This window comes from Melanotaenia boesemani, chromosome 8 (assembly GCF_017639745.1).
Source record: "Melanotaenia boesemani isolate fMelBoe1 chromosome 8, fMelBoe1.pri, whole genome shotgun sequence".
In the NCBI taxonomy this organism is placed as follows: Eukaryota; Metazoa; Chordata; class Actinopteri; order Atheriniformes; family Melanotaeniidae; genus Melanotaenia; species Melanotaenia boesemani.
Window position 1 is genome coordinate 2,481,878 of NC_055689.1, and position 17,290 is coordinate 2,499,167.

Sequence of the window (17,290 nt, forward strand, 5' to 3'; positions counted from 1 at the left end):
CATGTCTGGAAACGTCTGGGAAGTGAGGAGACCAGTTGATGGAGTTTTAGGAGAGGAATGTTGTCCCATTCTGGTCTGATGCAGGATTCTAGCAGCTCTACAGTCCTGGATCTTGGTTGCTGGATTTCTGCTTCCATGATGCTCCAGATGTTGTGTACTGGTGAAAGGTCTGGACTGCAGGCAGGCCAGTTCAGCAGCTGGACTCTTCTCCTGTGAAGCCATGTTGCTGTGATGGATGCAGGATGTGGTTCAGCATCGTCTTGCTGAAATCTGCAAGGTCTTTCCTGAAAGAGACGTTGTCTGGATGGGAGCAGATGTTGCTCTAAAACCTCCATGTACTTTTCAGCATTGATGGAGCTTCACAGATGTGGAAGCTGCCCACGCCATAGGCACTAATGCAGCCCCATCCCATCAGAGATGCAGCTTTTCACCTGTCCACTGATAACAAGCTGGATGCTCCCTCTCCTCTTTAGTCTGCAGGACACGCCGTCCATGCTTTCCACAAACTAGTTCATATCTTCATCCATCTGACCACAGAACAGTTTTCCATAGGGAAGATGGAAGAAGCTGGTTCTGGATCTTGCTCACATCTGGCTTCTTCTCTGCATGATGGAGCTTTAACCTGCATTTGTGGGTTTCAGGGTGAACCATGCAGTGGTTTCCAGTAGAGAATCGTGTCTGCTTTAAATGCAGAAGATCCCCAGCATCCAGCCTTGTCCCATGCACACAGATTCCTCCTGATTCTCTGAATCTTCTGATGATATTCTACACTGTAGATGGAGGATCTTTAAAGTCTTCACATATTTTGCTAAAATTGCTCCACAATTTCTAGATCATCTTCTCTTTTCCATCACTGTGCCCGGCAGAAAACTCAGCCATGCTGAAACTTTCAGGACCAGTATGGAGATGAGCTTCAGCTGGCCTCCCTCCCAGCATATCAACACACATGCCCTGACCAATCATCAACTAGCTGCTGCGAGCTCTGGTCCAATCAGACGGAAGGTGCTTCAGGGTTTGCTTCATTCTTCACACCTGCTAGTTTGTGTGAGAAGACACTTCCTGACATCCAGACAAAAGCTCAGCAGAACAGAGGAGCCTCTCCGGCCGGACGGGAAGTTTTACAAGTTTTAACTTCACAATCTTAGATTTTAACCAGAATAAACACACAGCTTTTTCATAATCACGTGGATCAAATGTTTGAAAATGAAAGCTGATGGTCAAACTCATAGATTTTCTGCTTCTGTGACAGAAACCATAAATGAGTATGAATGAGTCACGTTTCACGTTTTCATACATGGGAGTGTGCAGGTGAGATTGTAAACAAACACACAGCAGCCCACAGCTGACCTGTTGGACACTGATCCACACATCTTTTTATTTCTTTACAAAGATTTTCAGTTAAGTTTAGAAAAACTGATCTTTATCAAAGTCTGCGATGAATCTGTTATGATCACAGGAAGATCTATAACTCCTCGTTTGTGTGGCTGTTGCCTGAACAGAAATCTGGAACAAAAAGAGAAAAAATACAGGTCAGACTGGAGTCTGCAGACTGGTTCTGAAAGGTTCTGGCTCGCCCCCGGTTCTGGAGTCTCTACCTGAGACTCTGCTGCATAACTCTTCCTGCATGTCCTCTCTGTCCTGGCTGAATGCAGAGATGAAGGCGTCCTCCAGCTCCTCCACCACCGTCTCACACTGACACAAAAACACGAACACATCACAGGGTTAGCTGGAGAAAACACACACACACATTTTCCACACATAATGCAGGGTGGAGGCCATGTTTCCCTCCTATCTGCAGGGTGGTGACCAGGATCACCTGCAGCTCCTGATGTTTGTTAACCGGTGTTGGTGTGATGTAACCATCTCACTGTCTTACAGTACTGGGATGCTGTGTAAAATGTAAATAAAAAACAAAATGCATCAATGATTTCTGAATCTCATCAGCCCATATTTTATTCCTAGTAGAACATAAACAACATATCAGATGAAACGGAGACATTTCACCATGTGATGGAAACTCTGAGCTGATGCAGCAACGCGTCTGTAAAAAGCTGGAAGAGGAGTTTAGTTTAGTTTAGTTTAGTTTATTTGCAGAAGGAAACCACATTGGGAAAAACTGTTGCAAGGAACTCCAAGTGCATTGTCACATTTAACAAACAAAACAACCACATGCCTGAGAAAACAACACATAGACACATCCTAAAACACATAATACTAAGAACAATAAAAACACTAAATCAATTAAAAAAACGCCGTATAAAACACAGTATAAATAAATAGCAGTAAAAGGAACTAAAACAGTAAAATGCATGTCTGAGTACATTGTTCAAAGTCATGACAGCTTGTGGAAAAAAACTTGTAGAATGACGAGATGTGGTGCATGTGATAGCACGGTATCGTTTCCCTGAGGGCAGGAGGTCAAACATCTTCGTAGCAGGGTGCTCAGAGGGATCGTTGATGATCTTTAAAGCTCTTGTTAAGAGTCTGGATTTGTGTATGTTCTCCAGACTGGTAGGTCACAACCAGTGTCGGTCAAGTTACTTGGATATAGTAATGAGTTACTGATTACTGGTTACTTGATTTAAGAAAGTAATCCAGTTACTTTATTGATGACTTATTTTCAAAAGTAATTAGTTACTTTAATAATTCTACTCCTATATACAGCATTGGTGTCTGCACAGGAATTTAGATGTTTGTCAGCATCGCTGGTTGAAATGAGATTTTAATCTGTAGTGTGGGGGGAGGTTAAACTGTCCATTGTCAGATGCGGTTGAAAGAGTTTCTGTGACATCTGTAAAAGTTGGTTCCTCCTCATCTTCTTCATTTTCAGACTCCAAATTACAGGGCTGACATACTCTGAATGCTTTAGCAAAATTTGATGCATTATCCGTTACAGTGTCAACAACTTTGCCGTGTAGTCCATATGATGAATGGATTTTTTCAATCTCTGCTCCAATTACATCATAAGTGAGCCTGCCTCTGATTCTTTTACATGCTAGGGCGGCCTTGCAAAGTGGAATTAATCCAGTGAACTGTTACACCCATAAAACTTTTATTATTTACTGTCCAGATGTCAGCAGTGGTGGAAAAAAGTCTATTTCTCTGAGTGTAGCCTTCAAATTAGCCTCCATTATGTCATATTCACTCTTAAGGTATCCTGCAAATGACTTTGTCAGCAGTAGCTTGACACCGCTTTGGTCGGTATTTTTTCTACAATGTGCCGGAATGATTCAGAGTCTACAGTGAAAATGGGCAACATGTCCTCAACAATATAGCCAGCGACGAGCTCCTTCAGTTCAGCGGCACTACGTCCTGGCCCTCTTAAATCTATTTTCACCTGTTTAGCAGGAGATGGGCTGTCGGAGGTTTGCCCGGTAGAATTGGATGTGGTAGCTGCAGCGGTCTCGGGTGAATCCAGGGTTTCTCAACGAGTTTCACATTCCTGTGCCTGCTTGCTAGGTGCTTGCTCAGATTTGAGGTCGAATTTTTCGCCGTAGATAAAAGTTTTCTTCCCACACAGAGTGTACAGCAGACACTAATATTTTTGTCACTTTTTACCGAATCAAACTCAAAGTAATGTCGGTACTTCCAAGTATTAAATGCTGCACAGTCCCGCTCTCTCCCGCACTCCATGTTATCTCTTGTTGATCTGTTGATCACGCACGTGTTACACTGACAGCGCATAGCTCAAACGTCATTGTCATGAGACATTCTTACAAACAGTCACGGTTTAGTAACGCAGTAACGCAGCATGCTTGGGGGAAAGTAACAGTAATTTAATTACCTTTTTTGCAGTTGTAATCCCCTACTTTACTCGTTATTCAAGAAAAGTAATTGGATTACTGTAACGCGTTACTTCTAATGCGTTACTATCCATCAGTGGTCACAACCTATCGTCCTTTGAGCAGAGCGAACCACTCTGTTTAAAGTTTTCTTTTCTTTCACAGTGAGGTTACTAAACCACACAGTGATAGAGCTGGTAAGAAGACTTTCAATACTACACCGATAAAAGTTTAAAAGAATAGTTTTGTTTTGAGTGAATTCTTTTAATTTCCTTAAGAAGAAGAGACGCTGGCGTCAAGGTTGTTTTCTTCACTCCAACGGACAACATTTTCTACCTCTGCTCTGTAATGTGATTCATCCTTTGAACTGATCAGACCGATAACAGTGGTGTCGTCTGCATACTTGACAATCAGATTGTTAGGATGGTAGCATCACAGTCATATGTGTACAGAGTGATAAGCAAAGGACTTAAAATACAACCTTGTGGGGAGCCGGTGTTCACACAAAGTTCATCAGATACACAGCCATTAATTTTGACCTTCTGTGGTCTGCAAGTTAAAAAGTTTAAAATCCATTTGCAGGTGGCATCACCAAGTCCAAGAGATTTCAGTTTGTGAATGAGCTTCACAGGAACCAGAGAGTTAAAAGCAGAGGTATGGTCTATAAAAAGCATCCTTGCATAAGATTTTCCTTTATCTAAATGTTCATATACAGAGTTCAGAGCAAAGGAAATGGTGTCTTCAACGCTTCTGTTTTGTCTATAGGCAAGCTGCAGTGGGTCTACAGACACAGGAACCTGTTCTTTAATATAGTCCAACACCAGTCGCTCAAAAGTTTTCATTAAAGCAGAAGTTAAGGCCACTGGCCGATAGTCATCAAGCCACTTCACAGGTGTCTTCTTAGGCACTGGTATTATGACAGACTTTTTTAAGCTAGGTGGAACAGTGCAGATTCTAACTGACATATTATACAGGTGAGTTAAAGCAGGAGCAAGTTGCTTTGAACACAGTTTAAGAACACGAGGAGGAATGCCGTCTGGACCAGGGGCTTTCCTCACCTTGGTCCTGGACAGGCCTCTCATTACGTTCTGCTGATTGACAATAATACCTCCTCCCAACAAAGAGAGGAGAGGACAACACACTCCTTAATCTCAGTTTCAAACCTGCAATAAAACTGATTATGGTCGTTTGGCAGTGAGTGGTCAAAAGCAATGATGTTCTCTCCTCTCTGTTTCCAGAAGGTGATAGAGTTCAGTCCCATCCACATGCGCTGTGGGTTGTCCTGTTTAAAATATCCTTCTATCTTGTCTCCGTAGGATCGATTTGCGGCGTTGATAGACTGCAGCACTAAAGAATATCTGGCCTGCTAATAGGAGCAACAAAAGGCTGGAAAAGAACCTGGTACAAACCAGAAACACCTGGAGGAGCATTGGACAACTAATCAGGTTACCTGGCAACAGGTCAGTAACATGACTGGGTATAAAAGGAGCATTTCAGAGAGGCAGAGTCTCTCAGATGGACAGAGGTTCACCAATCTGAGACAAACTAGATCTAAAACTGTGGAACAATGTCAGAAAAAATGTTCCTCAGACTTTGATGATCCACCATCTACAGTGTAGAATAACATCAGAAGATTCAGAGAATCTTGGGCATAAACTGGAGCAATTGTCACTGTCGTGCACAGATAGAGTAATGACTCCATTTATGTTAAGTTTGTTAATACTGTTATTACTGCAGTGATGCTTTTCTAAATTGAAAAAAATAATGCGAGTTCTGTTCCCCTTCCTCGAGCCATTTAGATCTGGACCTAACAAAGGCTCCCTTTGCTTTTTGGATATCTAAAATATCTAATTTATCTTGTAAAGTCATAGAATTGGGATATAATTTTCTCCTCTTCAGCTCTTCTAGATTTTGCTTTTTTACTACCAACCTTTCTTACCAAGTTCAAACTTTAAAAGATCCCAACTATTCCCAAACTGTTTGTCTTCTCTAGCTTTGGACCAGTAATGAGAAATTAGCCCTGAGACGACTTCTTTCACCTCATCATTTTGTAGCAAAGAATTATTCAGTTTCCAACATACTGCTTTGGTAGAACCTTTTTCAGAGGCCGACAGGTTTATTTTCATATATATTTTTTTATGATCTGTAAGAGGAGTGGGCCATATACCTACATCTATGCTGTCTTTGTTAAACTATCAGAAACTAGCCAAAAATCTAATCTTGATTGTTTAGAGTTTGTTTTACTGCTCCATGCATATGATCTATTATTGGGATTTTTGACTCTCCAAATATCTGTGAAGTGAAATCGATCTATAAAGGTTTGGAGTGTTCTATTTTTTTTATTTGATTGATCAGGAGGAAATTTATCTAAGTCAGCATACAAAATACAATTTCCTAATAATACGGTGGCATCTGGGAATTTAACCAACCAGTCAATTAAAAATTTTTCAATGGAAGAAAGAGTGTCATTTTCTAGTTTTGTGTTAAAACCATAAATGTTAGTTATGAGAAATATCTGTTGGTCAAATCCTATCACTTGGCATGTATAATGACCAGATGGATCACGCTCTGTAAGAAGGACATCACCATTAAACCTGTTTTTTAAGGTTGTTACTCCTGCAGAGCATTCTGCACCATGGGATATCTATATAGAGTTACCCCACTGAGATCTCCAAAATTTGACATCATCCGAGGAAGAATGAGATTCTTGCAAGTATACAAAATCAGACTTAAACTTAGTATAAAGAAATAATGCTTTACGTTTTATAGCGTTAATAGAGACAAAAGACAAAGAACACAGATTTGTGAAAACAGTGTTTTAAAGAAACTGCTATAATTAAAGCAGACTTATTAGCTGACTGATTCTGATCCCGACAAAGAGACCAGCACCAACCTAAATCAAAAGTTTGGCATGAACAAGCATGCTTCTTTAAAATAAAGATGTTACAAGCCCCTTTTAGCTTGAGTCCTAGTGCAAAGATAACCAGGAGGTAGTAAAGGAAATGTGTACTCCGGAAGTAAAGTTAGGTGGAGAAAGTAGTAACAGTTAAATTATAAGTGCAGTATTACGACCGGGGTTGTAAATAACCCCAAAACAACAATCACTTACAGCGAACCTGAGCGATCTGGAAGTACTCAGTGCACACCATCCTCGTGTCTATGGATGAATTTCAGATCCATTTACAAACTTCGTCCTCCCACAAAGTAAGCAGATTTTCCTTCTTCTCGTGATTTTTTAATAATAGGCCACAGTTTCACGCTATTTTCTTTCTTCTTTTGTCAAATCTTCGGTGAATCGTAGACCTTTGCTCTGAAGGAAAGTTTGTTTGTTTTTAGCCGCTTTCCACACCGCGTCACGAAGCCACCGAGAGAGGAAAGGGAGGATTACACCACTGGGCCTCGGCTCGTTCTGATGGATTCTCCCTAGCCGGTGAGTGATATCCATAGTATCCTCCAGCTTATGGTTTTAAAAATGAACTCTTCAACAAATTTTATTGAACCATGTAAAAGTGTTCACATGTGGTTTGGCAGCCAGATCTGGTACAAGCTATATTATCCCAGTACATTATTCTGTAGCCCCACAAATAGAAGTTGTTTCCATGTTAGACCTACAGCAGTCACAGTTAGCTTGTATTTACCATTGTAGGCTAACAATGAAATGTTGACCATCATAAATACCCAACTTTCCCTGAGGAATTTCCAAAGGGATTAATAAAGTATTAATAAAGTATTTCTGAACTAGAATTTGTCTGCAGAACACAGCTAGTGGTGAGGCACTGAAGTCAGACTATGGTGGTTGCAGACTGGTGTTAGTCTTAGTGGTGTAATGCATTGACTCTTGTCACTAAGCAGTCTTACTCAAAGATGCGTCACTCTATTCTCTCTGCTGTCCCACAGTAGATCATCTACCAGCATGGAAGATGAGGAAGATCGGGAGTACCAGGTTCATGTACAGTCACATATTTCAATAAATTTACATATAATAATAAAGTACAATAATAATAAAGTACATAAAAGCCTGTAATATTTTTTTCACACTATATTTAACCTGTTAAGACCCGGCCCATGAAAAAATGGTAAGAAAAGTCAAATTTTTAAATATGAGGTATATGAGGGATCTACCATTTATTACCATGTGATATATTAAAAATATTATATGGTTTTCTGCTTCTGGGTATCTATTAGGGGACATAAGACAAGTATCAGATTGTGTTCAACAGGATTTTGAGCAAAGTTTATACCATAAATTGAAGCAAAATGTCTCAGAAACTGTATGTAACATATATGTCACGTCGGGTTCTTATGGGTTAAACACAGGTGGTGGTTCCACATGCTCTGCAAAGTGCGCTTTTTTTGTAAAACTGAGCACCGGCCCCCCAAAATGTTTGTGCACGCCACTGGCAACTGTTCTCATTTCTAATACATCTGTTGTTAAAATAACTATCAATGGTATTCAGTAAATATTACTATTATCATCCCCTCCCTGGGTCAACACCTTACTGTGGTGGAGGGGTTTGCGTGTCCCAGTGATCGTAGGACCTATGTTATCTGGGGCTTTGCGTTGCTGGTAGTGTCACTCATGGCAAACAGGCCTCTAGGTAAGGGATCAGAAAACGTCTCAGCAGGCCCTATGATGGAAAACAACTTTGGTTTAAAGATTTCTTGCCCGGAGCCCCCCATGCTCACGAACAATTAATTACATAAACCAAACAATTTAGTGTACGGTGTTGTGCCATGTCAATGGCGTTTCTAACACAGCAGCTCTAAAGAAAACAGAGGTGCACATGCAGTTTGGTGAGGAAATTAACAGGTTTCTTAAAACTTTATAGAACAAAACCACTGAGCCCATCTGATGAGAAGGACAGAAAAAAAAAGTGATCCTGGGGTCACGCATTATTAACGTGTGGATGAAATAATTAACTTGCGACCACGCGTTACTTAAGCAACATTTATGTGCAATTATTTCTTTAATTAGATTGTAATTTAATGTTGAGAGTAATTACAGAATAGTAACTGAGCTTACTGGGTTGTTGGTTCATTGGTAATCGTTCCCACGATTTAAGACTGTGTGCCCCGACTTTTTCTTTTCTTTTCCTATCGATGTCCCAAACAGATTCAGTACTAAATGAATTGGCTAATGAAAAATTTTCTCATCTGGTTAAATTCATGAAAAAGATGGAGTATCCTTCTAGAAACTCCAAGCTATGTTAGCTGCATGAATGAAAAAGGTCTGCCAGAAATGCACTAAGAATTTACAGGTCGACTTGTGAAAGAAACTGACAAAGCTGTGCCAAAAGTCCTGTTTTCCTTAACAATGGATGAATACACCGCAAGTAACATCAAATAACTCATTAAGATACAGACTAAAATCATATAATTATAACATATTACACTGATGCAGCAAAAAGAGTCAACAAGTTACAGCAATGGACGTAGTTTTTATACCTAGTCAGTAAAGATATGTGAGCAGGTTAAGAGCCTGGAGATGAGACCAGAGAGAGCTATCTGAGATGACGACTAAAAGGAGAATGAGACGACAAATGGAAGCTACATATTAATCTGAGGTACAAGTAGAACACCACAAGGCCCATAGTTAAGCTCACTGGTAATACCCCCCACCCCCAAATTCCCCCTATACGAAGCACGTAAGTAAAACTTTAAAAAATGCATTTCAGGCCCTGATTCTGGTCCACCATCCAGTGGCTCAGGAGTAAGAAGCAGTGCACCATCAACACTGTGTAGAGTGGAGATGGATGATGCTGAGTTTTTGGATTAGTGAATACTTCAAAGACCTCCACAATCCTACCAACACATCCTCTGATGAGGAAGCAGAGTCTGGGGATTTGGGGATGGACTCCCCCATTTCTGGGGTTTAGGTCGCAGAGCTAGTTAAAGAGCTCCTCTGTGGCAGGGCCCAAGGGCGGTGGATAAGATCCTGCCTCAAATGGAGGAGTTGAAGTTTCTCAGGGTCTTGTTTCTAAGATACTTGAAAGAAAGATGGAGCGGGAGATTGACAGGTGGATTGGTGCGGAATCTGCAGTGATGTGGACTCTGCATTGGTCTGTCACGAAAAAAGTGCTGAGCTGAAATGCAAAGCTCATGATTTACCGATTAATCCGCGCTACTGCCCTCATCACTGGCCACCAGCTGGGGGCAGTGACCAAAAGAACGAGGCCTCGAACACGCAGCTGACATAAGTTTCCGCCACAGGGTGGCCGGGCTTTCCTTTACACATCGGGTGAGAAACTCGGTCATCCAAGATGGGTTCAGAGCAGACACTGCTCCTCCCCTATCAAGAGGAGCCCAATAATGTGGCTCGGGCATCTGGTTAGGTTGCTACCTGGATGCCTCCCTGGTGGGGTAGTCCAGGCCCATCTCGCAGAAACCCTAAGGATGACCCAGAACCCACTGGAGGGATGGCATCTTTCAGCTAGCCTGGGAATGTCTCAGGATCTCCCCAAATGAGCTGTAAGGCCTTTTTATGCTCAACGCAGAAGACAGATACACAGATGGACGGACAGTTTCATTCGTCTCCTGCACCGGTTATGCGCGTAATTTGGTCTGTTTTAAGGGAGCTTATCTGTCTGTCGCTTGACGCCAAAGGCTAAGCAATAGCTTGGTGGACATGTGACCAATGAAAGAGACAAACCAGAGAAGAAGATTAAGAAGAAGTAATAAAAATAAAAAGCAGAAAAGGAAAGAAAATTAGCCACGAAGCCGGCCCGTTTAGACCATTAGGAATTCCCTTAAAAGTGACGTTGAGCCACTGCAGAGAGAAAGCAGCTTGGCCGTCTGTCCTGATCCTGAGTGTGATTGGCATATTAAATTATATAAAACTAGCTAACTAAAGTGGTGGTTTCATACAGCTGTTCTCTCTCTCTCTCTCTCTCTCTCTCTGTGTGTGTGTGTGTGTGTGTGTGTGTGTGTGTGTGTGTGTGTGTGCTTGTAGACGAGACTTTGACCAGGCTGGCCTTGTGGAGTGAGAGTCAGGTAGGGGAATTTAAAAACAGGCATTTTTGGTTAGAGAGGAGAAACGGAAAGTTAGGTAAATGTTGGACATTTAAAGCTGGTAGAAACTATTTAAACGTACAAAGTTAAAGCTGAATTAGCATGTTATTATGGTTAAATAAAAATGAAGACAATTCATAGTCATCTTAAATGTCCATTAATAAGGACACCTTGTACACCATCAAATAAACACCGTGTGTTATGTGTAGTTGTCTCATTATTCAAGCTATTCCAAGAGTGAAATACTTGCCTCTATATGTTTTCATGAATTTTTATTTATTGAAAATGGATTTGTCTTGTTCTGTTAGTGGCTGTTCAGTGGTTAATTAAAGTGCAGCTGTTAATCAGTTCACATCAAACTTAATTTATAAAGCGTTTTTCTTGCCAAATGCAACACAAAGTGCTTTACATGATGAAATAAATGTATGCATATTAAAGTAAAACAAGCCTTCACACATTATATGACAGCAATTTAAAAACACACCCATCATTGTCTCTCTCACAGTCACACAGACGTCCACATACATGCACAAACAGAGCCGTCCCCCCTCCCTACATTATACACAAACATGAACTCCACAGTTTCTGTTACTTAGAACAAAAATAATAAAAGTAATAAACATCTGGCTTGAAGCCGCTGTGAGGAAACAATATCTTGGAGATCCGATCACACCAAGAGCCAGCCCACCCATTTCCACAGAGGCCAGCACAGCAACCACCCAGACCAGGACCGGCCAGAGTCCACATCACAGCTGTAGGACTGCAGTGCAGAACCCCCAGCCACTGGGACAAGGGTGATCACCACGGCAACAACCCCCAGTCCAAGCAGGCAAAGCTCCTCCCCATGAGGAAAAGAATGGCTGTTATACATCTTGTGTTGTTTACATTTAGATAACACATAACCAGTCTCTCATGATCTCACTTATGTGTGGATGCAAACTTTATTAATTACTGTGGAGCTCATTAACAAACGATACATTTAAGAGCAGTTGCTGCTTTGGGAAGGCTGCTGCGTGACGGATGTTACACCAGGACATGATGTGTGAGGGTGGGAGGGGGGATCAGAGTATACCCACTAGAATATACTAGACTACACCACTGGTAAACAGGCCTTAAGAAGTGGCCGAGAAGAAAGAAGTCTGGGCTTCCCTGCGTAGCCTATGACCCGACCCTGGGTAAGTGTCGTCCAGTAATCAGAAGGTTGGCTGTTCGATTCCTGCTCCTCCTGCCACGTTTCCGTCAGGGCAGCTGTGGATAAACATTTATCTACCGTCGCCAGGTATGAATGAGGAGTGAAAGAATAACAGATACAATGCAAATATAAATCTAATCCATTAAATTCCAGCATGGGAGCATGCTGCAACAACATTCTTCTTGAAGGTTTCTACTTGTTAGAGTGTAAAGTAAAACACTGAAATTTATCTTGACTTTACTTTGACTTCATCCTAACTTAATCCTAACTTCATTCTGACTTCATCGATCTCTGGATGTGGTTTTGTACTTACTGCAAATTTCAGCTCGTTGGATGCCTCGGGTCCGTCAAACTGGAAGTTTTTGAAGTCTGGAAAGTTCTCTGTGGATGCGCTGCTTCTGGGAGCAAACCTCATGTACTGCTTCTGCTGGGTGTCTGGGTCCACATGGAGGGCGTAGTCACTCATGCTGTTGCACACCCCATCCAGGAGCTCACTGAGGTGGGTCTCTGAGCGAGCAAACGGGACCTGGTCAGAACCAAGAAAGAGGACACACTGAACTACAGGACACACAGACTCAGTCTGGTTCTTCTATAGTCTGTACTGCACTGCAGACCTCTAACAGGATCAACTGGACTTATGGTCACTTAAAAACAAGTGCAGAGGTTGTGCCTGGACACATCCAAACAACAAGTATTGGGCTGCAGTGAAGGAGGAAAATGCTGATGATACAGTTGTCATCTCTACACAGAGCTGAACCAAGAGGAGTCGGAGCTGAACCAAGAGGAGTCTGAGCTGAACCAAGAGGAGTCTGAGCTGAACCAAGAAGAGTCGGAGCTGAACCAAGAGGAGTCGGAGCTGAACCAAGAAGAGTCGGAGCTGAACCAAGAGGAGTCGGAGCTGAACCAAGAAGAGTCGGAGCTGAACCAAGAAGAGTCGGAGCTGAACCAAGAGGAGTCGGAGCTGAACCAAGAGGAGTCGGAGCTGAACCAAGAGGAGTCGGAGCTGAACCAAGAGGAGTCGGAGCTGAACCAAGAGGAGTTGGAGCTGAACAAAGAGGAGTTGGAGCTGATCCAGGAGGAGTTGAAACAGTGGCGTTTTCTCTCTCTATTTATTTCTTGTTTATATCCATTCATTTTTTTAAATTTACCAAGATCGTGGCTGTCATTGTCCTAAAACACTTAATATAAGAGTGAATACAAAGAGGATTAATCTACCTTTCTTCTGACTGCCGTCTCTCACACTGCTCACTTTTGGTAAATATGTGGTGATACGCTCATACTAAATCAATCAAGTCAGCAAGTAGCCTGGACCAGGTTGGCAGCCCTTGTAGAAATCCTTTTTGAATGATCAGCCAATCAGATGAGGCTGATATTATACCACTATGTGATTAGTTGAGCTTATTCTACTTTGATGTGTGTAAAGGCTTATTTTATTTTTAATATTTTTAATATGCATAAATCGAAATATGCATGAATTCTTTTTAATCATGTAAAGCATGTTTAGTTGCCTTCAGCATGAAAAGTACTTTATAAATAAAGTTCGATTTGATTTGATTTGATTTGATTTGATAACCGTGAACTTATTATCCCTGGTATCTTACAACAGCGGTTCCCAAACTTTTCCATGCCAAGGCCTCCCAAACAGCATTACTTTCTGGTCGGGGACCCCCAAACCCACAGACAAAGCTACAAAATATGTAAAGAAACATGAACTTTTAGAATGTATTATCATACTTTTATTCACTATATAATAGTATTACATTTGTTTATCATAAGAAAATCATAAACGGACATCTTGTCAGCATTGTACTTTCCCACTGAATAATAAACTTCAACAAACTATTGACACGAAAGAAATCAAACCTCTTTTGTGTGTGCGTGTGAACATGCATGTGTGTGTGTGCGTGTCTGGGAGCGACAGACACAGATTACACTAGTGAGACACTAGAGCAGGGCTACTCAATTCGGTCCTACGAGGGCCGCAATCCAGCAGGTTTTCCATGTATCCCTGCACCAACACACCTGAGTCAAATTAGGTGGCTCTAACAGCCAATCAGGTTCTACGCAATGACTCATTAATTTGACTCAGGTGTGTTGGTGCAGGGATACATGGAAAACCTGCTGGATTGCGGCCCTCGTAGGACCGAATTGAGTAGCCCTGCACTAAAGTCTCCAGACAAGAAGACGCATTTTGGGCTATCATGGCCATTTATCTTCATGCCTTATGTATGCTGCATCATATTTCAGGATTTTAGTTGGCCATGAGTTCTTAGGTTTTTTTCCTTCATGGTGAGGCTGTTGGTCTACTCCTTTGGTCTATTTTTTGTCAAAAACATATTCATTTTATACTAGCTAGCCACACGCTAGCTTGAGGAGCAGAGCGGCCTACACAGATTATGACGTCATCGTGCCAAACTTGCTGCTAAACTTTGTATTTTTTTTTTTTTCAGGGCCCGTTTTCACCACAACGCTGAGAAAGTAAAATGCAAATGTTTTGTTGTGGTCTGGCTTCTTGTTTCCACAGTAACAGAGTTTTAGGTGGATAAAACAGCAAAGATTCGACAACGGCCTCCAGGGTGAAATTTACTCACAACGCAAGGCGAGGTGGAAATGAAGTGGAATCTTTTGGCAACGATGAAGTCTATCATGACCCTGCTGAACCCGCTAAATGCACAGCGACAACTATGGCGGACCTCCGTGTCACGTTTGTGTTGCTACATCTTTATATTTATTTGGTCTGTTGAAGTAAAACCTGTTTCTGGTGGATTATTTATACCGTCAGCGAAGACGCGGAGGTTACATGTGCCAGATAACTAGCAGCTGACACCTAACGCTTCTGTTGTGTTATATTTTGAGGTGTTATGAGGATGTGGTGCACACCTAGAGGCCTGGCATGTGCACTACACCGTTTTTGGTCCTCTTTGTATTTTCTCCTGCACAGACATAGTTTTCATTCCACTGTTGTGTAAATATTTTTTTCTTTTTTTCAAAAATGCAGGGCCCTAGCTACCTCTAATTTTCTGACGCCCCGCTAGCATCCCCACTTTGAAAACCACTGTCTTATAACATGCAGGGTGGACAGCTCTTTGATGGTGCTACCTGATAACTTTTTATTTACTAGGTAATGCATTACATTAAGTAATAATTATAGGACAGTTTTCAGGATCAAATAGGCTTCATAAGAGAAATCGGACTCCAATGGACCATTTGACTATGTACATAACTTCCTGTTCAACTTAACAATCTTGAAGGTCTCAAACCTCACAAGGATATCTCTGAAGTCTAAATGCAATTATAATTAATTACTGAATGAATTAAATGAATGAATTAAATGAAAAATACTGTATTAATCCCACAGGGAAATACCAAAACCGTCTCAGACACCTCAGGATTGTACTGACCTTGCTGAGTTATCAATTTGCTTGTTGACACAAAGTGATCTGTAAGACATTAAAAATACAGATCATACTGTCCAAGGCCCAAACTCCCGAAAAATCATTCAACAGCATCATGTCCTCAGTGCACGATGGGGGTGCAGTTGCTCCAGTTGCACCACTGATCAGGGGCCTATGGAGTCAGGGCTAACCCAGAGTCAGCTGGACACAGCAGGTCAGCACGGTGACCTCTTGTTTCCGCAGAACTAACAAACCTCTCCCTCCAACTCTGACTTTTAACCTGCATCAGCCCCCCTCCTCCTCCTCCCATCAGCCTCTTTGGGACAAAATAGTTCAGCAGCCATGTCTAGACGGGTCAGGACAGGTGCAGGGTCCTGCTCTTACCTGCCCTGGGTTTATAAAGGGTGAGAGGGGTGGGACTCAGGGGTCAGTGTGGACACTGGGATGGAGGGTTCCTGAAGGGGGGGGTATAAGAGATGGAAACAGGAAGCTCAGCGGTATCCAAGTGCAGCTCATGGCCCCCACACCACCTCATTCATCCCCCTCCACCCTCCACTGATCAAAGGAGGAAATCTTCCTTTTGTTCTCAGATCCAAAGGTGGCAGGGTAGGGGTTGGGTGTGGTGGGAGGGGCTACATCAGTGGGAAGAAGAGAAGGATGAAGGGCACCTTGCCAATGATTTTATAACAAAGTAGACAAATTATCTCACACCCGCGTTTTCCTTTTTGTCTTCTGGACTTTTTGCTGTGCCCTGCAGACCAAGTCCTGCAGATCCGGTCCTGCATTTCCAGTCCTGCAGACCAGGTCTACTAATGACACCACATCTCTCCAACACATCCAAGGTCTCTCTGCCAACTGTCTCAGTCTCCTATGTCTCCACCCTCCTCTTTATCTCTCTGCAGACCAACTCTGAGCTGAACAACACTTTGCAGGAGGAAGGAAGTGGGTCAACAGAACCGGTTATAGGGCCAAAGGTTGGGAAGGGGTGGCAGGCAGGGCATGCACTGGGGGATGTAGGTCATGACGACAATGAGGTTCACCTATCAATCAAATACTGGCTGTGATGACTTTGACACCAGCGGTGACATTTCATCAAGTAAAAGAAATACATTTCCGTCCAGTCTTTGGTGAGTTTGCATATAAATGATAAATATTCTGAGTAATATGAAAAAAGCAGCGTTTGAAACATAAAATATGTTTAAGTTCAGCTCCAGCTGAGAGAGTTAGATGTTTTTATTTTCTCAGGAGGAAGAGTACTCGCCTACCAACCAGAAGGTCAGTAGATCCATTCCTGCCTTCTCCAGAGACTTTGTGCCGAAGTGTCCCCGGACAAGACGTGAACCCCACGTTGCCTCCCAGCGTGTCCCCTGAGGTATGAATGTGTGAGATAGATAAATATGTTTAGTAAATACATAGGTGCTGTGAAATATGACTAGGATAACTTTAAGTACAGTCAATTTACCATGCTCAATTATTATGGTATTTATTTAGTTTAAGGCTGAAGTTAAATTAAAAAAATGATTTAAAATTAGAAAAAGGAATAACAAAGAGGAGCATCATCGGCTCTGGGTTTGGTTGTGGGTGTCCTTTAAGGCTGGAGGAGTTCCATGCCTAATACAGCTACTGTTAGTAATAAAACTGTATGATTATGAGAAAAACCTGATTTATAAAGACTTATGATTTGTTAGTAGGTATAAACCAGAGTTCAGCTGAATGGACAACGCCAGAAACATCATCTATAAAAGAAATCAAAGAAGACGGGACACAAAGTTCAAGCATCTTTTACAATATTTATCATTTCCCTTCGAAAAAAAAAAATCCTCTGTTTGGAACATTTTAGTCACATTACAAAAAGAAAATAAAAATGACCCAAACAAACAATAAGGGGACTTTCCTCCTCCTACTCCACAATG

At 41.9% G+C, this 17,290-nt stretch overlaps 1 protein-coding gene across 1 annotated transcript in view; it reads right to left on the reverse strand.

The window, feature by feature from the left end:
• Positions 1–1,343: 1,343 nt before the first annotated feature.
• cnpy1 (canopy FGF signaling regulator 1) overlaps positions 1,344–17,290 on the reverse strand; it is a 28,866-nt gene continuing 12,919 nt past the window's right edge. The window contains exons 4-6 of the mRNA XM_041992454.1: positions 12,296–12,508; positions 1,596–1,692; positions 1,344–1,503 (exon numbers count right to left, since the gene is read on the reverse strand). Coding sequence (XP_041848388.1) covers positions 1,463–1,503; positions 1,596–1,692; positions 12,296–12,508 — 351 coding nt within the window. The 3' untranslated portion in view covers positions 1,344–1,462. The remainder of the gene's footprint in view (positions 1,504–1,595; positions 1,693–12,295; positions 12,509–17,290) is intronic.